The 23,476-nt window shown below is 43.8% G+C and overlaps 1 protein-coding gene and 1 pseudogene across 1 annotated transcript in view; one reads left to right on the plus strand and one right to left on the minus strand.

The window, feature by feature from the left end:
• Positions 1-4,581: 4,581 nt before the first annotated feature.
• Positions 4,582-7,485, minus strand: LOC136459772 (protein FAR1-RELATED SEQUENCE 5-like; annotated as a pseudogene).
• Positions 7,486-7,499: 14 nt separating this feature from the next.
• Positions 7,500-23,476, plus strand: part of LOC136488814 (uncharacterized) — a 29,816-nt gene continuing 13,839 nt past the window's right edge. Inside the window, exons 1-2 of the mRNA XM_066485625.1 lie at positions 7,500-7,588; positions 7,667-7,753. Of these exons, the coding sequence (XP_066341722.1) occupies positions 7,518-7,588; positions 7,667-7,753 (158 nt within the window). The 5' untranslated portion in view covers positions 7,500-7,517. The remainder of the gene's footprint in view (positions 7,589-7,666; positions 7,754-23,476) is intronic.

The raw sequence follows: 23,476 nt of genomic DNA on the forward strand, positions 1-23,476 counted from the left end.
ACAAGACATAGATCCATTCAATCCACTTACTAAATGTCATCTTATGAGCTTATCCAACACAAATCAATCCAAACTTGATTACTAAGCTATTTATCCATTCAAACATCTCATCATAGCAAGCAACATTGCATATTTATCCAATTCAATCAACTCATATGCACCCTAATGAAATGATCAATAGGAGATATATCTTGATTAGCTCATGATCATCCAACTAGCAAGCTTCAACTCAAATAATTTTGCAAGTCATCAAATAATCCAATAAATCACCACAACTTGAATATGACACTTGTATGTTGATAGCACTTGGACTTCACTCAATTTTCACTTGGCATTGGGTTTGGATGTGCACTAGGCTTCATATCTTGACTCAACATATGATGATCAATATGAAATCAATTGAATCAAGTCTCTAATGCCGATGGTACCTACAATCAATCATCCACTTTTTGATGGTACCCAAACAAGTTTGGGTCCTCTCAAGTTAGGAGCAACATACTTAGGCAAAGCCTTAGTATGAGTAGCAGGATGTTTTGCAATAGCAACCATAGAGGTACCATTACCATCCTTCCTAAGCATAGAATCATCATCAATTGAAATAGGCTTAGAATTTTTACCTAGGGGACATGAATGAGCTATGTGTCCCCTTTCCCGACATGAGTAGCACTTTCTCATTGCTTGAGCCTTTTCTTCATTGCTCATGTTGTGCTTCTCATTGCCTTGCTTCTCCTTGTTTGCTTGAGCCTTCTTCTCAAGCTTGTTTGGACAACCAGAAGCTAGGTGGCCCAATGTGTCACAACTGTAGCATCTCATGTGAGCAATCTTCTCCATTTTCTCTTCTTTGTTCTTGCTCATTTGCTTTTCATCTTGATTCATTCTTGGACGCATTGCTCTTTCTCTTATTTTTCCACCCCTTCTAGTTTTCTTCTTCTTTATCATCAAATCACTTCCATCATGGTTGATCTTGATTTGCTCTTGGGGTATCTTTTCTTGCTCAACTTGTGGCTTTGGTTGATGATTCACTTGTTGCTTCACCAATTGCTTGGTTGTGCACATAGAGGTGAGATGACCCTATGTGTGGCACTTGAAGCACTTGACATGCCTTAGCCTCTCTTCTTCTTTCTTCAACTTGAGCTTTTCTTCATTGGGGCAACCATTTACAGGATGTCCCACTTCATGGCACTTGAAGCACATGAAATGAGGGAGCTTCTCTTGTTCTTGCTTCTTCATCTCTCTTTCATATCTTCTCTTGCCCCATCTCTTGCCCTTGATCTTGCTCTTGTTGAAGCCAATGCCACTCATGTCACCATAGCTTCTTTTATTGTTCAACATATGCTCGGAGGTGACTTGAGAGTTGTAGCACCACTCTAACTTGTTGCTCAAGTTCTTCACTTCACTTTTGAGCTCATTGTTCTCCTTCAATAGGTTAGTCTCACAAGACGTAGAAGTAGAACAAGCATCTATTTGTGAAGAACGTGGTATAGCTAATAAATCATCATAAGAAGTGGATATATGCTTCTTGCCTTCATCACAAGGGTTAGCATCAACATGTGATAGATCAATTGACCCATGTGATGAGTTCTCACTAGTTTTAGATTCTTTATTTGAAATTTCCTTAGTGAGAAAAGCATGGTCTTGTACCAAATTATCATGAGCAACACTAAGTTCCTCATGAGCCAATTTTAGCTCCTCATGTGAATAAGTAGTAATATAAAGTAGATGCTTTTGTTGTTCACATGTGTTCTTTAGAAAAGAGTTTTCATTTTTCAATTTCTCGGTTTTAGCCATCTCTTTTTCTAAAGCTTTGATCATGTTACCATATCTATCTAGAAGCTCCTCATATGAATCAAGATCAATCACATTTGCATTAGATACCTTAGTGTCACCTTGTGATATGAAGCAATGTGATGTAGTTGGAGAGCTTGAAGAAACAACACTCTTATAGCCCGAGCATGATCCATCATCATCACTATCAAGTATGCATAGAGTAGCATCATTATTGGCATCACTTGTGGCATCATCATCAATCTTGTCACGTGATCTTGTGGTATGATCATCATCATCATCACTTGACCATGAGGTGGACCAATCTTCCACAATCACCAAGTTGTGGTCATGCTCAACATCCTCATGAGCCTCCTTCTTGGGCTCATCATCATTATCGGAGGCCGTCCCATACTTCTCATTGAGATAACTCCAAATCTTATGAGCGGTCTTCATGTCAATGATCTCTACAAATATGCTATCATCCAAAGATCTATACAAGATGTCAATAGCTTGAGTGTCGAGATCTAGGCATTTCTCTTGTGCTTGAGTTAGATTATCTTCATCCAATACATGAGAAAAGCCTACATCTACCATCCACTACATTTGAGGGCAAATAAACTTAAAATTGCATATCATCTAATTTTTCCACCATGGAAAGTGTGTGCCATCAAAAATATGTGGACACTCAACATCTAGCCCATAAGTCGCCATCCTCTTGGGTCGGTGAAGATCACAAATGAGATACCTAGCTCTGATACAACTTATAAGGTCGAGATGGTGGACTAGAGGAGGGATGAATAGTCCTTTCTAAAATTAATCGCATCCGCTAACCGAAACAAGTATGAAATTAAAACTATCGGTCTAGCCAAGACTACACCTCTCTATGTTCTCTAGCACCTTGCAAAGATCCTAATTAAGCAACTAAGGTGCTAGGCTAGCTAGAGCTCACCTAACCAATTCTAGAAGTAAGGTCTCATAAGCCTATGCCACTAGTACTTCAAGCAATGAGGGAGCTCCTACACATGCTAGTAAGCAAAAGCACAAAGCCACCTAAGCTCACTCTCAATGCTCAATAACAAGGCAATCAATGTCAAATTAGTGAGCTCAAATACTTAGCTACATAAACTAAGCAATGTGACTAACAAGGTTACACAAACCAAATTAGCCACGCAAGGGAGCTACTTCTATGCTACATAAACTAGAAGGTAACTAGCAAGCTACACAAGCTAACTAATTACAAAAGCAACTACACAAGCACAATGTATATGAAAGTAATTACAAGCTTGTGTAACAAGGATGCAAACCAATGAGAATACAAGGATGACACAATGATTTTTTCCTGAGGTTCACATGCTTGCCAACATGCTAGTCCCCGTTGAGACAAACTCCAAGGTTGCCGCCGGTCCTCTTGACTCTCCCACCTAGAGTGCTTATCACAAGCTCTAGCACTTGACCCGGCCAGACCACTTGTCGCCCTTCGTGTCTCGCTCTACTAGAGTTGCTCTTCATGGCTCCCGTGGGGCGAGCACAATGCCCCTCATAAAGCTCTTCTCCAGATCACCACACAAGCTTCTTGCGGGCTTCGACGGAGACCACCACCAAGCCATCTAGGAGGTGGCAACCTCCAAGAGTAAAAAGCACCACCAGCTTGCAACTCGATCACCTAGTGCCACTGGATGCAACCTCAAGATGCAATCGCACTAGAATCGCTCACTCACTCAATCGGATGAACACTATCAAGCTAGAGTGAGTTAGAGGTTTCCCTAGCACCACCACATAAGCCACCAAGGCTCTAGTGTGCTCCACACCTAGCCAATGGCCGACCAACGCTTCTATTTATAGCCCCACAAAAATAGAGTCATTGTACCCCTTCATTGGGCACTGCTAGGGTTGACTGAACGTGCCGGTCGTATCGACCGAAAGTACCTAGCCAGCGTTCGGTCAACGGATGCACGTCACGCATTGCCTTCGTTCAACCTTAGTCGCTTGATCTCAATGGTCGACAGCCACGCGCCAACAGTCAAGAGATGATCAGACGCACCTCAGCGCCAAGACCAGACAAGTGAGCCTTAGAGTTCTGTCATTTCTAGAGAGCTCCCCGAGCCTCTATATTGCGACTGGACGTGTCAGGTTGGTCACGATCGGACATAGCACCTAAGTCTGGTCCTTCACCGCCTACCACATGTCACTACTGCTCTTCGCACCTAGACGTCAGCATATGTCATCACTGGCCGGACGCAACCCCTGCACACCTGGTCACTTTTACCGTGCAGTGTTCGGTTACTTGACTGAGACCGTGCCCAACTGCTGCCACGTGGTCCATCGCTTCAAAGCCTCCAACTTACCCTTCACGCTCGCAACCGGTCCATCAAGCCAACTCATGTCTTGATCTTCTCCACCTTGATCACATGACTCAATGTCATGTCACATGTGCAATGAGCTCCTTCATCATCACATGTGTGAGCTTTGCAACATCTTCGAGCCATTTCCACCTCCATGGCATATGTTGCTCACACACATGTAACTATGGACTAATCACTTATGTATCTCACATAAACACAATTAGTCCACCTAGGTTGTTACTTAATTACCAAAACCAATCAAGGACCTTTTAGCTGGTCATATGAACTTTACAATTCCCTCTACTTTATACTTCAACCATAGATGCAAAAGCTACTCCAAAACAATCTCTGTTTCAGGAGGCAAAAGGCATTTTGCCTACTACAAATACCCATACTACTAGAATTCAGCAATGACATCATCTGTGATTGTCCCCTACAAAATAAAAGGTTCAGACATGTATGGTTTAGACATCTATGATTGGAGAAACAGTCTATTACTTTGAAATATTATCGTGAATAGTTGAGAGAAGGTATTGATGGCCATGTATGGTTCAGACATTCCTTCATTGGGCAAAGAAGTACTAGGAGAAATATTTTGAACCATTACACCATCATCGACTGTTGTTCTGCTGTTCTTTGGCATTTTTCCAGATTCTTGTTCCTTCAAATAAAAAACTGAACATGTTTCAATTGAACACAAATGAAGATAATCAATTATATTTTGTGTTATTACATACCTTTGAACCTTTTTCCTTTTTATTGCCTCCCTTCTTTGCTACCTTGCGCTTCTTGTCAAGCCAATTTCTTTTGCGCTTCAAGGTTTTTGTTTCCACCTCCTTTTTCTTTAGGCTTGCTGTACTCACCAAATCAATGGGGGGAGCAACATTTGTGGGAACAATGATAGGATCCACGGCACTAGAAAAAGCATTGATTTCTTCTTTGACTTGCTTGCTAAGCATGTCAAGTGTGTTGTTCACTAATAAGGTGCATCTTGGATGACTGGCAGCTCGATGAGCCAAATTGAGAAATTTGCGAGTCATATTTTTGTAGTGAAGCATATCATCTAATTTTGGATTCTCTATTATGTTTTGGCCTTGGTTGTCTTGTATTGTCCCACTACATGCTTCCCGTGTCCATCTCTTCAATATATATTGGGCTAGGAGTGACTTGATATTCATCAAATCAAGGACTTTTAGAGCATGGCCACACAATATTCTGATTCTATTGAACTGTCCACAACTACATGTACTGGTTTGGTGTGAAGGATCACCAGTAACTTTGTACTCCTTCTCAAGGGTAAAATTTTCATCAAGACTCCCAATTGCTATAAGATATTCATTTTTGCCTTCTAATGTCGTGGTGTATGCTGCCATGGACCTCTCATATTCATATTGAAAAGCTTCAAAAATAGTTGGTGTGTATAGCTTGCTAGCTTGGATTAACATAGGTGTCCTCATTTTGAGCCTAGGTAACTTTTTCCTTGATTCAAATTCAGCATTCAATTTATTATTTCTTTTATATTCCATGACCCTTTCAAAATGCTTAAGGAATCAAATGATATCAAAATCAGATTTGAAATATCGCTTCAAGTCACTGTTTAGACTCTCACTCAATTGTGTACTTCTCATCCCTAATGTGAACACACCCTTCATATAATATTCAGCCCATTTTTCTCTCACTTTGTATATACTATCTAACCAAGTTTGCTTGCTGACCTTTGTCCTCATGTTGTTAAATGCTTGTTCAAATGTTTGTTCATCTTCGTACTCATACATACATGAACTAAAATATGAGAGAATACTTGGTTCTTTGTTGCTACCATCGACTTCTTGTTTAGGAGAAGTAGCTGATTCTTCATCATTATGTTCAGCTAGATGTTTAACAACATTTTGCATGATGTGAAAAGTGCACATACCATGCCAAGACTCCAAAAAGACATCCTTAATTTCTTTTCCCATTGCAGCATCTTGATCAGTATAGATTGTTTTAGGTTCTTTGCCATTATGCACTTTTAGGAAAGTCTTAAATAGCCACTTCAAGGACTCAAATGTCTCATCATACATGAGAACAAAACCAAAAACCACGGTTTCCCTAAAATGATTGAACACAACAAATACACCAAAAGGCATATTCTGCTTGTTTGTTTCAAAAGTAGTATCGAAACTGACAACATCACCAAAATATGCATAGTCAGTGAGCATTTTAGCATCTACCAAGAAAATGTTTGCTATTTGTTCTTCCCGGTCCATTTGCAAAGCATATTGGAATGACGGGTTCTCAACAATTTTTTCCTGAAAATACATAAGCATGCTTCCTGCTTGACCATATGTCATCTCTCTTTGGCGCTTGCCCCTTAAATAGTTCTTGTGGTCTCGAAGAGTGTAACTGAGATAAGTGAGCCACCAACTTGGATGGAAGCCAACTCATGTGCAGCTTTGGGCCCAATTCATGCATCATCAGCTGTCTTAGTTTCAAAACCTTGTAACTTTGAAACTTTCCTTTGAGACACCATCAAGTGTGAGGTTTGCGGCAATTGAAGGGTGTGATTGTGTTCCAAAATTAGATCAGTTACTTTATAGTTTCCCTTCTCCCGGTCTAGTATGAGACCTATGCGGACTTATGAAGTCGACCATGCTCTTGATATGTTCAAACTTATGAAGAGGTGTGAGTTAGTGGATGCTTGTATATATGACCTACTTATAGAAAAGCTTTGTAGGATTGGTAGATTTGAAATTGGAAGAGCTGTGGGATGAGGCTACAAAGAGTGGTCTTGTATTAGGATGCTCACAAGATCTACTGAATCCCTTGAAGACAGAGGTATTCAGACCAGTTTGTCCAGCACAAAGGTTAAGCCCTCAGAACTATAAGCGCTTGGCCCGAAAAAAGAAGGCCCCGTTCGCATGCCCTTAAACCCGGCTTGATCCGCTTCTTTTTTTCATCCAAAATAGTGTTTTCCTCTCACAAATTCCTCTAGATTCATCTAGAATTCCTCCAAGCGAACGGGGCCAAAGGCTACTGCTGTTGGAGCCAAAAAGAACACTGCTATTGCAGCCTCAAGGAAGAAGTAGGGGTGTAGGTACTACTAAGTTTGTTAACTTGAGCAAATCTTCTTATTACTCTTGGAATTTTGTGATGGTGACCTGTGCTAGTTCAAATGTTAAAACCATCCCAGGACTAGCAGCTATGGTAAAAGGCTTGGAACCTATACTCTAGCAATTTTTGGTAGTTTTGAAACAGCTATCCTAAAACACTAGTTTGAAATGGCTGGTAATCTGGCATAACTGCTGGCTCTCATGATTTCAATTTGTCTATTACATTTGTTGTTCCCTTTTTTTGTTTGGCATTCTTTAATTTTTCCTTTTTTTACTTCAACCATTGCAACTTTGTTTCAAGTGGTTATTAGGCTTCATGGATACGTCTCAGGAGCAAGAACATGATTTTGGCGTACTACTGAAGCAGGGGGTAGAACCGCAGAAGGGGTGAGCAAAGAGTCGATATGTAGTTGCTGCTTGTCCTTTTGCTTGCTTTCTAAATAGTTTGTTTGTTTCTCTGCAGAGGGTATTTGCTTTGACATTTGTGGGACAAAAATGTGTAATCAAAGAGCAGTTTTCAAAAATGTACCGACACCCATTGTTGGATTCGAAGTTTAGGCTGTTCACTTATTGGTTCAGCCAGGGCTTATCAGTCATGATACAGTGTTTTTCTCTTATAACAAACCAGCACCAGCCGGGCTTATCAGCTCAGAAACCAACCAACGAACAGGCTGGTTGACTCTAAAGTGCTTAAATGCTATTAGTCTCTGTAACCAATATGTTATTATCATATTTGCTTTTCTTCACAACAACAACAAAGCCTTTAAGTCTCAAATAAGTTGGGGTAGGCTAGAGTTGAAACCCAGCAGAAGCAATCAAGGTTCAGGCACATGAATAGCTATTTTTCCAGCACTCCTATCTAAGGCTAATTCTTTGGGTATATTCCATCCTTTCAAGTCTCCTTTTATTGCCTCTACCCAAGTCAACTTCGGTCTTTCTCTACCTCTCTTCATGTTACTATCCTGGCTTAGGATTCCACTATGCACTGGTGCCTCTGGAGGTTTCCGTTGGACATGTCCAAACCATCTCAACCGGTGTTGGACAAGCTTTTCTTCAATTGGTGCCACCCCTAATCTATCACATATATCATCGTTCCGAACTCGATCTCTTCTTGTATGACCATAAATCCAATGCAACATATGCATTTTCACGTCACTTATTTGTTGAACATGTCTGAAAGGGTCAAGATGCCTAAGAGTGGGGTGAATTGGGCTAATTCTAAATTTCTTTGCAATAATTAAATCATATTGTTAGCCCAATTAACCCCTTGTGCCTAGAAAGTGTTTCTAATGTTCTACCGCATAAAAAGTCTTACAATCTAAGTTCCAATCCTACTCTAGCATGACAATTCTATGAATATAAAGACAAGTATTGAATTGCTCAAAGTAAATGCTCAAAGTAAATGCTTAAAGTAAAGAGAGAAGGAGGAACGCGGCGATGTTTTGCCGAGGTATCGGAAAGTCGCCACTCTCCACTAGTCCTCGTTGGAGCACCTACATAAGGGTGTAGCTCCCCCTTGATCCACGTAAGGATCAAGTGCTCTCTATGGGTTGATTCTTCAACACTCCGTCACGGTGAATCACCCACAACCGCTCACAACTTGAGTTGGGTCATCCACAAGCTCCGTCGGATGATCACCAAGCTTCGAATCACCACCAAGCCATCTAGGTGATGGCGATCACCAAGAGTAACAAGCACGAACTCTCACTTGACCACAACAAGCCTAATGAGAAGGGTGGATGCACACTTTGCTACTCTTGATCTTACTAATGAGGGCTCTCTTTAGGATTCTCAAATCTCAACCACCTCACTAGGACCTTGCTCTTCTTGGCACTCTCAAAGGTGTTTCTCAGCTGTTGAAATGAGCAAAAGTACCCCCACACACGAATGGAGGAAGTATTTATAACATGGGCTAAAAAATGAACCGTTATGTGTCTCTACGGGGTGACCAGACGCTCCGGTCATGTTGGCTAGACGCGCCGGTCAGTTCACCCTGAACTCCAATGTTTAAAGTGTGACCGGATGCTGGCCAGCGTCTGATCGGCACTGATCGAACGCGTCTGGTCGTGATTTTCCCTCTCTGGAACCTTACTGGAGTCGACCGGACGCTGGCCCTCAGTGTCCGGTCACTTCCAGATGACTTCACCTTTATCAAATGAACTGACCAGACTCTGCGCTAGTGTTCGGTCACACCAAAGCCAGCATCCGGTCAGTATTTGACCCTCCATTCACTTCCAACTTTCGAACATACATGAATGAAGTTTGCTCCAATGGATCTAAGGGCTTTTTAGGAACTACCTAGTGCTAGGTTTAGCAAGTGTGCACCACACCTAACCCACTAGACTCACCTAGGTCAAGCTATCCGTTCATACCCCTCTTAATAGTACGGCCAAAGGAAAAACAAAGTCCTAAACTACTCTAAGTGTCTCTTCAACACCAAACGACACTTAGAACTAGTCCATCCTTAACCTTGTCGTCCATCCTTTGAAAACTGAAACGATTTCCATCGTAGGGGCATGACCACCATGATAGCCCAATCGATCTTCATTACCATGACCTAACTTAATTGCCTCTACAAAACACACGTTAGTCATAGTAATCATATATTGTCATTAATTACCAAAACCCAACTAGGGGCCTAGATGCTTTGAATCTCCCCCTTTTTGGTGATTGATGACAATATCACCTCAAGTATGTGAAAGAGTTGAGATTTTTAACATGCTTGGTTCATATAAGCTTTTGACAATAAGAACAAGAGTTAGGCAAGCTTATATGACTCAAGCCAACATAATGTACTCAAAAGATATGAAATAAGCATGAGTAAGAGTAATAAAGCTCATTTGTATCGGAGTAAAACATGGAAGCAAAGCAAATGAGCGTAGCACAAGTGATATGACATATAAATAATTCAAAGTAGAGCGCACACATGTCATATATCACGGTCATGTAGATATCACTATCACATAAATATAGTTTGATGCATAAAAGTAAACACACGAATGCATAATAGTGTATCACACATAAAACTCCAAATGTAATAGATAATCTAATAGATAAACTGAGCTCCCCCTAGATATGTCGCTCCCCCTAAGACTAATATACTCGATCCCTTACTTGATCCCTCTCCCCCTTTAGCGTCAAACACCAAAACCTAAGGGTTGGTCAGTGGGGCTGTAGCGGACGAGTCAGGCGCTGAGGTACGAGGAGCAAGCTGGAACTAAGTGCCATCATCATCTGACCCTAAGCTCTGAGCTATCTAACCCTCTATAGCTAGAAGCGACGCTGATGTGGTCTGGATCAGATCGACAACTAGAGCTGCTGTAGACTGTGCAGGTATGACTAGAGCAGCCAGCTCTAATGATGCCACTAAGGAAGGGAGCGTCTCTGTAGTCCTGGTAATAGGTGCAACTATAGAAGGACCTAGGACATGCAAATATGGCTGAGTAGGCTGCCCTGTCAACTCACTGAAAGTCACTCCAAGACTCCTGGAGACTAAAGAATCTAGCATTAGTAGCGAGGAAGTCTAAGTCGATGTGAAACCCATCTAGAGAGGTGTGAACTATGGGGCTAACATGAGCGAAGCAAACCACTAGGACACCTACTCTGTAGGTGAAGCAAACTGTACTGGTGGTTGTCCCTAACTCTGAAGCCCACTAGGCTATAAAGCTAGAGTCATACAAGTGGTGGCAGGCTGACCAAGCTAGGGTGAAGGCTGTGGCAGTGGAACCCCAATAGCTAATACAACAAGCTGCATAAACCCAAGTAGCTGCTGCTGCATGAGAAGCTGCTGCTGATGCATGGCCTGCTGCTGTATGGCCTGCTGCTGTCGCTAAAACTCATCCTATCGAGTCTGGAACTGTGCAAAAGTAGCGGCAGTCTCCTGAGCCTGACGAGCCTGATCCTGCCTCATTCACTCAAGTATGTCAAGTAGAGCAGGGTCTATCTACAGTGTAGATGGAGCTGAACTAGAGCTACCGGCCTCATGATCATGTTGTCGAGGAGGCATCTGAGGGATATCGTGGTAGTCCTCATCTGAGCTGTCACTAGGGTCGCTCTCAACCATCCCCTCCTACTGAGCATCAAGCTACTCCTCCTCTATAGCTACTATGCCCCTGATAGTATCATCCTGCTAGGCTATAGTCTCTAGCACCTCTAGATGACGACATGGCTGGCTAGGTGCACTCGGTGTATTGTGGCAGATCATATGAGTCAGGTTATATGTAGGAAACTCTGTAGTAGTACCATTGTACTCAGCTAGCATCTCAGGCGGCCTCACTGTAACTACCCTGTGAATCAAGAATGTAATCTAGTGAGCATACGATAGCTGCCTGTGACTCCTGAACCCCTCTGCAATAATATCCTCCATCTTTGATAGAAGGAGATCCCAAATATCAAACACTGTCTGCTACATCAGATAGTTTAGTAACCATAACTATATGAGAGTCAAGCCCTCGCCATAACCCATCCTCGGAAGCGGTGTCCTCCTCATAATGGCATCAAGCACTCTAGTAGTGGGAGTGAGATCACTAGGTGTCCTGCTAGACCCCTCGCCGAATGGCTTTGTGAAGCAGTGGCAGACTAGATCTGTAGGGGGCACCATACCGCCATAAGGGCATCTAGGGGGCTCTGTCTATCCATAGCAAACCTCATGTAGCCAGATGGGCTACTCCTAAAGCCTGAGTTTCTCTCTGACCCTAGTGCTCGTCAGCCTATAATCTCTGCCACTAAATGCAAAGTGTATAAATCTATGCTACGGGTCAATCCAGAGAGAAGCATAGAACGGACGGACCCAAGATGGAACATATAAGCCTGTCTGTCCAAGTAAATATGTCAGCCTTGGCAGGTAAGATAGGTAGGGGTGAATGTGCTCTCTAGCCGCTACAACAATGGTCTCAATGTTACACACCCTTTGAGATTTGAATACAACCCCACTGTTAAGATATGCATTATAGAAATCTTCCTGTAGAGATGTGTAGAAACCCTCTAAGGCACGCTCATCCTGTCTCGGTGGAAACCACTACTCAAAATCCACAAATCTGAGCTGTTGAACCTGCTTAGCCGTGGCGGCCCTCAAATCCAAGTGGGTCACTAGGGGCGGACCCTGTGGTCTAGGCGGTGGACGTGAACCCCTCCGTTGAGTCTCTGACCTCGGAGTGACTGGCACATGAGTACGTCTAGAGTGGCGAAGCTATGGCTGAGGTGCCTACTCTATCTCCATGACCTATTCTCCCTCTTGAGTCTGCGCTGCTGGCTATGGCTCCTGCTGTGACCCCCTTAGTCTAACTCTCATCCAAGACAACTCACCGTCCCGCAACCATGATAGTTCCAGCTGGACCACCATGACGGCGCTCAACCTGCTCTAGTGCAGCTCTAGTAGAAGGTGAGAGCTGATCTATGATCTAGACTCCACTCCTAGCGCCTCCTACCTCTGCACGCTCTGCTGCTGCTACAACTATGGCTGCTCTAGCTATATCTGCATCTAGATACTTCCGCTTCTTTATGGTAAGCTTCTTCATTGCCTTGCCTTTTGGATCTACAAGCAAGCAAGGTGGGTGTCTCAGATCCTCATCACTGGGACCACCTCCAACATTCTTGACATGAACCATCTAATGGATCTAAAAAGAACAACTACCACTGATAAGAAACAACTGTCAACTGTCACTTCCGAGGCTTGGCCTCGTTCTGTACTCGCGAGTTTGGCCCCGAGTTGACTAACAACTGCAAATAGGACCTCAACGACACCGACTCGCTGCACGATAGAATAGAGGATATATAAATAATCTTAATTATTCATCTAAAGATACAAAACCCTAGGAAGCAAGCAATTAGGTATGAAATTGGAAACGAGGGCTTGCTACCTGACGAACCGGCGAAACGATGAGAAGAGAGATGGATCGGGGAACCACCGGGTCGACAACTAGAGATTAGGGTTCACAATGTTCAGTGAATCAATGGCTAGGGTGAGGGAGCTCGGCTGCGTGAAGCAAGACAGCAGCATAGCTAGGGCAAGTGCGGTGGTGCGTGCAGCGACATGGGCAGCGGCAGCGCACGACGGCGTGCGGCGCGGAGCAGCGCGGGCAGCACAGAGGCTATAATTCTTCGTGCTGCCTATTCCTAATTAAGTCCCAACTTTAATAAGATCCAAGTAAACACCAATTGGGACTGATGTGAGTGACCTCTCTCAAACCCTCAAGTTTTTTTTTAAAAAAATATTTTACCTTAGGCTATAATTCTTTTTAAGAAAATAGGCAATAAGAGGGCAATTGAAGATAAATGACAAAGCAACATTCATGCATATGCAATACAATACTTGAAAATAAATCTAGTTGCTTGTCAAGTTTGATCCAAGGTTAAGCTTCTTCACACGCTTTATGGCGGTTATCTTAACCATGTTAGACAAGCCCTATATGCATTACCAACAGTTAAACATGTTGTATATTACAATGCAATGCAAGGGACAACACAAGCTCATTTTTAGTGAAGTTACTAAAATCAAGAACATTGAGCTCATTCCGCAATTGACAAAAAGTTATCTCATCTAGCGGTTTAGTGAAGATATACGCCAATTGATCCTCGGTCCTTACACCTTCTAATGATATATCATTTTTAGCAACATGATCTCTAAGAAAGTGATGGCGGATATCTATGTGCTTGGTGCGAGAGTGTTGAACCAGATTATTTACAAGTTTTACGACACTTTCATTGTCGCACAAAAGAGGTACTTTTTCTAGAACTACACCATAGTCTAGCAAAGTTTGTTTCATATAAAGTATTTGTGCACAACAAGCACCCGCGACAATGTATTCTGCTTCAGCGGTGGACAAGGCCACACTATTTTGTTTCTTGGAGGACCAAGACACAAGTGATCTACCAAGCAACTGGCACTCTCTGGATGTGCTTTTTCTATCAACTTTGCAACCGGCATAATCCAAATCGGAATAGCCAACTAATTCAAATATAGCTCATTTGGGATACCAAAGGCCAATGTTTGGTGTGTGCTTGAGATACCTAAGGTTTCTTTTAACGGCTATCAAATGAGTTTCCTTAGGATTAGCTTGAAATCTAGCACACATACACACACTAAACATAATGTCGGGCCTAGATGCGGTTAAATATAGCAAGATACCAATCATAGAGCGGTAGAGAGTTTGATCAACCGTATTACCTCCCTCATCTAGGTTGAGATGTCCATTAGTTGTCATTGGTGTCGTGATTGGCTTACATTCATCCATCTTGAATCTCTTGAGAAGATCATTTGTATATTTCTCTTGAGAGATGAAAATCCCTTCTCTCATTTGTTTGACTTGAAAAACAAGAAAGAATGTAAACTCTCCAATCATTGACATCTCGAACTCCTTTGACATCAATTCACCAAACTCTTTGCAAGAATCTTCATTTGATGATCCAAAGATGATATCATTAACATACACTTGACAAATGAAGATGTGCCCATCAAGCTTCTTGGTGAATAGTGTGGTGTCAACCTTCCCAATGGTGAAGCCCTTCTCAATGAGGAAGTCCCGAAGGCGCACACACCAAGCTCTTGGGGCTTGCTTAAGCCCATATAATGCCTTGGACAACCTATAAACATGATTAGGATATCTAGGGTCTTCAAACCCGAGAGGTTGATCAACATAGACTAGTTCATTAATAAAGCCATTTAAAAATGTACTTTTCACATCCATTTGATATAGTTTTATTTCATGATGTGATGGATATGCAAGGAGGATATGAATGGCTTCTAATCTTGCAACCGATGCAAAGGTCTCTTCAAAATCTAATCCTTCAACTTGAGAGAACCCCTTTGTAACTAGTCTTGTCTTGTTCCTCACAACTACGCCTTGATCATCTTTCTTGTTGTGGAACACCCACTTTGTTCCAATGACTCTTGCACCTTTTGGCCGCTCTTCAAGAGTCCAAACTTCATTGCGGGTGAAGTTGTTCAACTCTTCATGCATGGCATTTATCCAATCCAGATCTTGAAGAGCTTCTTCTACCTTGGTAGGCTCATAGCAAGAGATGAAAGAGTGATGAGCAATAAATGAAGCAAGTTTTTATGAGCGAGTCATTACACCCTTTGATGGACTCCCTATGATGAGATCTTGTGGATGATCTTGTAGTAGAGGTGTATTTCTTCTATTGACCACTTGAGGAAGAGGTTGTGGAGCATCAATATCTTGTGCTTGTACCACCATTTGATCATGGGAGACATGAGTATCTTCATTTTCTACTCTCCCATCTTTATCACAATCTTGTGGCACACTTGATGAAGAAGGTGGATCAATCACTTATACATCATCTTCATCATCTTTAGGCTTGATGTCTCCAACTGAAATGTTCTTCATAGCCTCCCTCAATGGTTAATCACCTACATCATCAAGATTCTCATGTGCTCCTTGGGAGCCATTAGATTCATCAAATTTCACATCATATGTTTCTTCAACCAAGTCGGTGGCATGATTAAATACTCTATATGCTTTGGACTTTGATGAGTAACCAACAAGAAAACCAATATCACAACATCTTTGAAACTTCCCTAGGTGTTGCCGCTTCTTGTAGATGTAGCATTTGCAACCAAACACCCTAAAGAAGGAGACGTCTGACTTCTTCCCATTGAGCAACTCATAAGGTATCTTGCTAAGGAACTTTTGAAAAAATATGCGGTTAGATGCATAGCATGCGGTGTTGATAGCTTCCGCCCATAGAGCTTCAGGGGTGTTGTACTCATCTAGCATTGTTCTTGCAAGAGTGATCAATGTCCTGTTCTTTCTCTCAACTACACTATTTTGTTGAGAAGTATATGTTGCAGAGACCTCATGCTTGATCCCAACTTCATCACAATAGGCTTCTATGTTTGTGTTGTCAAATTCCTTCCCATTGTCACTTCTAATCTTCTTGAGCTTCACTTCAAATTTATTTTGTGCTCTCTTGGCAAACTTCTTGAAGCAAGATGCAACTTTGGATTTGTCATGAAGGAAGAATACCCATGTATATCTTGAATAGTCATCAACAATCACAAGACAATAAAGATTTCCTCCCAAACTCTTGTATATTGTTGGTCCAAATAAATCCATGTGAAGAAGTTCTAGCACTCTTGTGGTTGACATGAAAGCTTTGGTTGGATGAGTATTTGCAACTTGCTTGCCGTCTTGACATGCACTACAAAGCTTGTCCTTCTCAAACTTCACATCCTTCAACCCTCTCACCAAATCATTCTTCATTAGCTTCTTGAGTGAGCTCATCCCAACATGAGCAAGTCTTCTATGCCATAGCCACCCAAGTGTTGTTTTGGTGAATAGGCAAGTCTTCCAATTTGCATCTTCGGAGGTGAAATCCACTAAATCCTTTGAATGTCACTTGATCATTATCCTTCTTAGATACAACAACTTCCTTCTCGGTGAACAAGCATTGGAAGCCAAGATCACACAATTGTCCAACGGATAGCAAGTTGAAGCTCAATGAAGCAACATATATAACATTTGAGATAGAATGATCATTTGATATTGCCACTTTGCCCAATCCTTTAACCTTGCCCTTTGAGTTATCTCCAAATGTGATTCTTTCTTGTCCATCTACTTCTTCATCTAGTGAGGTGAACATACGAGGATCACCGGTCATATGTTGTGTGCAACCACTATCAATAACCTAATAACTTCCACCGGTCTTGTAGTTCACCTACACACAAGAGATCAAGGTTTAGGAATCCAAACTTGTTGAGGGTCCTTCACCTTCTCAACAAGTGACTTTGCAACCTAAATTTTCTTAGGCCTATTCTTGTTTGGAGGTCCTAAGAACATGACTTTCATCTTTCCACTAGAATCCTTTCTAAGCATGTAGTGAGCATTGAAGGCAAAAGGTCAAGCATGCTTGGGCAAGGGTTGTGGTGGTGGAGTTTGGCACTCATGGGCAAAGTGACCTTCTTGTCCACACTCAAAACATCTCTTTGGCTTTGACTTTGACTTATGTTGTTGTTGAGCTTGAGCCTTCTTCTCTTGGTTTGCCAAATACCCAATACCACTTCTATCCATCTTCATGACGGTGTTCATAAGTAGCTTACTTTGTAGATACTTGCCTCTTGTGAACTTGCTCAATCCAATCTTGAGATGCTCTTTCTCCAATTTGAGCTTCTTGTTTTCTTCCTTGAGAGCATCATTGTTTTTCTCTTCCTTGAGCTTCTTGTTCTCTTCTTTGAGCTTCTCATTCTCAAGGATCAAGCCAACATCATGATCAAGAGTTTCTTGCACAATAGTGTTGTGGCTTTTGATCTCTTCAAGATCTTTCTTGAGCTTTTCATTGTCATTCTTGAGCTTGACAAACTCATTATAATCATCGGCCTCAACCACTTGCTTGCCCTTTCTACTAGAACTTTGCTCAATGCTCTCAATGATCAAATCATCACATGATATAGCTATATCAATCTTAACAACATCGTTAGTAGCATCATGTGGATCAATGGATAAGAACTCTTGAGCAATAACAAGATTATCATGATTGATCTTTAGAGTTGTATATTCTTCTTTTAGCTTGTTATGGCTAGTGATGAGCTCATTATGTATCCTCTCAAGTTTATCATGTTTATCTCTAAGCTCTTTCTTAGAAGATTTGAGCTCCTTGAGTTTGTATGATATAGCATCATTTGCTTCTCTATGCTCAATACTAGCCTTTTCTGCCATATCACATTCTTCTAAAAGTGAATCATTCTTAGCTTCTAACTTTTCATTCTTAGCTCTAGCCTTTATAATGATCTTAGTGTATTTGTCGATAGAATATCATCGGCAGTCCTCCGAGGGGTATCCCACGAAGGTAGATTGATCGGCAGAGGAGCGTGAGATCAAGAATAAGAAGGCAACAGAGACACATGAGTTAGACAGGTTCAGGCCATCAGTATGACATAATACCCTACTCCTATGGTCTATTGGTTTGTATTAGCTATCGTATGATCTTGTATGAGTTTGGAGGGGGTCCCTGCCCGCCTTATATAGTCCGGGGAGCAGGGTTACAAGTCAGTTAGATCTGAGAGATAACCAGAAAGTAATAACTGATTACAGGAATCTTGGGATCATACATATCCTAACAGATCTTGTAGTATCTCTAGGATATCTTCCCGGTGTCTTGTGGGAGGCGTCGAGCAGAGTCGTGCCCTGCAAGGCTTTGTCTTGTGGGCTGGGCCACCCCAGGGGGCGCAGCCCATGTGGTCTACTATGGGTATCCAGGGTCATACCCCCACAGCTAGTCCCTGAGCGCCTTGTACCCATTGTGCAATGCCATTTTGAGCTCATCCAAAGCATGTGTGAATAAAGCTGGGCAGTCAAACTCATGGTCCAACCACCATGATGAGTTGCCGAGCAGTGTGAACCATCGCCGAGCAGCGTGAACCGTCGCCGAGCAGCGCGACCTGTCGCCGAGCAGTGTGACCCAAATACAGCTTGCCATAAGGGTGTAAGGAGCTCAAGTTTAGAATAAAAAATTTCCTCATAGTAGACAAAGTGTGCCCACTTAGAGTCTAACCACGAGTGAAGGAGATATTCTTATTTAGCTTCTAGCGGCATGGAGTCTTCCAGAACAAAGCAAACACATTCACTACGAGGTGAAGTGTGCCCACTTAGTCCCCAAGCCTAACAGTAGATGATGTAGTCATGTGGTGCCAGGGTCAAAAAGTAGAAGAATAACAGAAAACCAGCTGAGTAGGCAGCTAGTCCCTGGGCGTGTCCCAAAAAGACACAAAGCATAGTCACCGCAAGGTGAAGTGTGCCCACTTAGTCCCCAAGCCTAATAGTAGGTGACGTAGTCATGTGGTGCCAGGGTCAGAAATAGAAAAACAATCAAAGACCAGCTGAGTAGGCAGCCAGTCCTCGAGCTACAAGTGAAGATATCAGAGAAATCAAACCTTGGAGAAGAAACTAGAGTAATGGCTATACAGTGTCAGTTACTGAGCCTCAATAAATGGCTGAGAAGTCGGCGATCATTCGGCGAGTAGCAACTGACGGCGATGATAAATGAGCTACGTGGGTTGCGGTTGCGCAAAAGCCCACGTTACGGCCTGCCTTGCTGTTGCAGAGGATTCGGAGAGGCGCAAATTACAGGAATGGTTTCCCAAAAACCCTCGACTGCGAAGAGGTGGGGAAAGTGCTTTATAACTATGCCACCACATCCCAAGTTTCCACCTTCGCCACTTTGCCATTTCATCTTCCTCCGTAGTCCTCACACTTCCAGATTTGCACCAACGCACGCTGCCGGCGCTAGCCCCCAGCCAGATCCAAAAGATGGTGCCAAAGAGGAGAGCTGCAAACTCGAAGAGAACGAGCCCAAAGAGAGCAAGTGCTGGAGCCAAACATGACGAAGAGTGGACGTCGTCGCGCACGGGAGAAATGGAGCTCGAGAGATTGGTGGCGGAGGGCGTGCTTCCTGACCGCGTCACCGCCGGATGGTAGCTAGCCAGTGTTCAGCCCTTCCCTATGCCTAACACCGATAAAGTTGTAGTCTTTGAAGATTATTTCTAGCGTTTGTTGGGGTTCCCTGTTCATCCATTCCTGAGGGATCTATTGGAGCTCTGGGCGGTTAGTCTGTGCAACCTCCATCCCAACACCATTCTTCATATCTCAATCTTGATCCATTACTATGAGGCATTTCTTGGGGTTCTGCTGCACTTCAACCTCTTCAGACATCTCTTCTGGTTGAAGAAGAAAGGCGGTGGTGGCTCTAGGGTGGTCGGCGTTGTCTATTTGCAGCTCTAGGACGGAATGGCCAGCGAGTATATTAACATACTGCTGAACACTTCTTCGAAAGGATGGAATTCCAAGTGGTTCTACATGAAACAGAGCCACCCTGCAATCTACTGCGATGTCCACCATATCCTGGAGAACCAGAGGAGCTGGTTGGAGAAATCGAACAGTGTTGACATGGAACAAGTGACGGAGCTCCTCGACCTGATTAGAGGCATGGAAATTAGAGGCGAACTGGTGGTAGCAAGCTTCATAGTGCATCGCGTCTAGCCCTGCAAGGAGAGGGCCCACCCAGGTTTTGACTACAGAGGTGATGGCGATGGAACCTGGGAGAGGACAGAATGACTGATGAAGAAGAATGTCATGGAGCAGGCCGCAGAGCTATTCGCTCCCAATATTTCGTTCGTCTAGCCAAAGCAAACAAGGGCCTTCAATTGCTCATATCCACCCCCAGAGGTAATCATCTCGATTTTTATTCCTAAGACTTTTAATCCTAAAACATTAATGAGCAGTAAACTGAGTTACTTATGCAAAGATCCACTTGGAGGAAAGAGCGGTGTATTTCTCCAACATCCCGAGGGGTGATTGGCCGAGGGGAGTAGATGCCCAGCGATCAGCTTGGGCTGAAGAAGATGCGGCCAGCACCTCATCAGAATCTGGAGGCACCAACCCTGGTCGAACAGAGACTTCGCCCCTAGTGATGGAGAAAGTCTGGGGAAAGAGGGCAGCGACAGACGAGCTAGCCCAAAAGAAGAGAAAAATGGCGGCTACCGCTCCCCTTAAATGGGGTGGCATCTCGCTTGGTGGCGACTAGACCACTTGACAGCGAAGGACCATGGTGCTCGAGTGGTTTGATGACGACGAAGATCTAGTTGCTCCTCCTCCGAACACCCAAGCACCTCCAAGCAGCACACGCATGAAGGAGCAACCAAGGGGAAACGAAGAAGTTCCCGAGCATCAGGCGACAGAGGTTCCTACTGGGTAGGTGACGGGAGTCCTCGAGCAACAGGCAGAGGTAAATCTAGAGCAACAGATGGAGAAAACCCTGGAGCAGCAGGCAGAGCAGAGGCCGACTGTGGAGGAGATGAGACCTTCCCCCCAAGTTAAAGGAGTCGACCCCACAGCCACGCCTAGGGGCTCAGGTAGGCATCGACGATTCAAAAAATTGTACCGGCAGACCAAACAATAAGTATTCTCATGTTAGAGTTACTTTGCTGTCTTGTCTTAGCTGTTTTGCTGCTTGACCAAATGAGCTGATGCAGTGCAAGGCATACGAAGGGTCTGGACCCATCCGCCCATACTAACGAGTAGCCTCGGGCTGATCCCAGAGCGGAGGTAACGTCGTTAGCTCCCATGTCAGGGTCCCCGGGTGCTCAGCAGCTGACGAAAGACTGAACCACGCTGTGGGTGGACTTGGAGAGGATGAGAGGTTGGTGTCGGTGGGGAACGGGTCGGCGATAATACCTGAAGCAATGGTGGTTGCTACCGGGCCTTCGGGAGCTGAAGCTGGAGTTGCCAGCGAAGCACAAGAGTCCGGGTTGGCGGAACCAATGGTGCTCGAGGAGCTAACGTCACCCCAGAGGTGTCACAGGGCGTGGTCGGACTCGCTGTCCGGCCATAGAGCCCCCCGACAATTTCTTTCGCTGCTGTGGAAGAAGAGGACGAGGTGGAGGAGATTGTTCGTGCTGAACCTCGAGCCCAATCCATCTGAATCCTCTGTAGGCGCGGTGACAAGGTGGTAGTTGTCAAGGAAGAGGACACCCCCAAGGAGATAAGGAGGATGAAATCTGCCCTTGCCAGAGGAATAAAACAAATCGAGGTTAGTACTGAATCCAGAGCATTCATTTTTTACGTTGGGGATCGAATACCATTATTATCCTTGTGAATTTTAGGGAATAAATTGGACTATCGAGCAGTGGCACAAGTTGATAAAGAGGATGGAGCCCCTCACCGAGGAGAACCAAAAACTTAAGGAGGCGATAAACCTCTCGGAGAGACACACCCAGAGGGCCCAGCGCGAGCGAGACCTCGCTGAATCCAATGTGCGGGACCTGGAACACCAGAAGGGAGTCCTGTCTGAACAGCTAGCAACTACAAAAGAAAAGCTATGGAGCAAGTCTGAGCAGCTGGCCACTGCCTCCACACAACTGAAGGATGCTTCCAAGCATTTGGAACAGCTGCAGAAAGTCTCCGAGCAGAAGAAAGGTATGTGTGAAGGACAAAAGTGCTTTGCATAGTTGGATACGCTTACTTTTGGTGCTGACTGTTGTACTTATAGAACAAGATGTAGAGCTCAGCCAGCTGCGCCAGGCCCTCGAGCAGCTCCAAGAGGAGAAGGTGAAGGAGACAGGGTGAGTAAACGAGCTAGCCAAGGAGCTGAACGGTGAGTGTTCCCTGGTCGGGGTTACCACTGAAGTAACATTCTCGCTTAATGGAACTTTGTAATGCTTGCAGACTACTATCGGAGGGTCAAGGCACAATTCGATGTGCCAGAGTAGGACGCCCAGACTCAAAGGGATAAGTTTGATGTTGTAGTTACCGGAATCAAACCGGTGCTCAACTGCATTGAACCAGAATTGGCTCCTCAGCCCGATGGCAGGCCACCGTGCTCGGACATCATCATCGAAAGATGCAAGATGGCGTGGGACAGCTTCAAGGGCTTCAATCGTGATGCCATTGTTACCGCCACTACTCATGCCCTTGCTGTGGTTTGGTCCCACTATCTAGCCACTGACCTTCAGGCGATAGGGGGCAGGTTCATCGAAGGACTGAGCGAAGCAGAGACCCAGCGGCTGGAGGATGAGGTGGAGGACGCAACGAATAAATTAGCAAGCGATATAGACCTATTTGGCAAAATGGATGGCAATGACGGAGCACAATGATCTGCTCGGTAGACATCATCTATAATTTCTGTACAATGTAGTTAGAATGTGTGAAAGCGTAAAAACACTTACGAATATGATAAATGTTTTTAGGTGCATGTGTATGTAGTTTGCATGTATTTCATCAAAAAAATCTTCATAGTTTTAACCACGTAGTGTAAGTAGAGTCCGAGCAGTTAGTTCGCTATTGACCCTTATGGCCTCGGCTAGCTCATAGTCCATAACGTCAAGCGCAGAGCCCATGCACGTGTAGGAGGAACAGGTATGACCAAGGAACCATAGCCGACCACCCATAACGTAGAGCATGGAGCCCATAGCATGTGTAGGGAGAGATCAGAGACTGGGTTTTTCCCATAGAGAAAAGAACAGGACATGTGCTGCGTGGCGGTTATCAAAATAACTTGGAGATATAGGTAAAATGAGCGACATCCGAGCAATTAATTCTATGCTGAACTCTCAGCCTTGGCTAGCCCATAATTCATAACGTCGAGCGCGGAGCCCGTAGACATGTAGGATGAATAGGCATAACCAAGGAACCACAGCCGATCACCCATAACGTAGAGCATGGAGCCTGTAGCATGTGTAGGGAGGGATTGGAGACTGGGTCTTCTCCGAAGAGAACAGAAAAGAAAGCATGTTGCTCACTGATCGGTGAAATATCTTGGAGGTTT

The sequence above is a fragment of the Miscanthus floridulus genome, chromosome 1 (assembly GCF_019320115.1).
Source record: "Miscanthus floridulus cultivar M001 chromosome 1, ASM1932011v1, whole genome shotgun sequence".
Lineage (NCBI taxonomy): Eukaryota > Viridiplantae > Streptophyta > Magnoliopsida > Poales > Poaceae > Miscanthus > Miscanthus floridulus.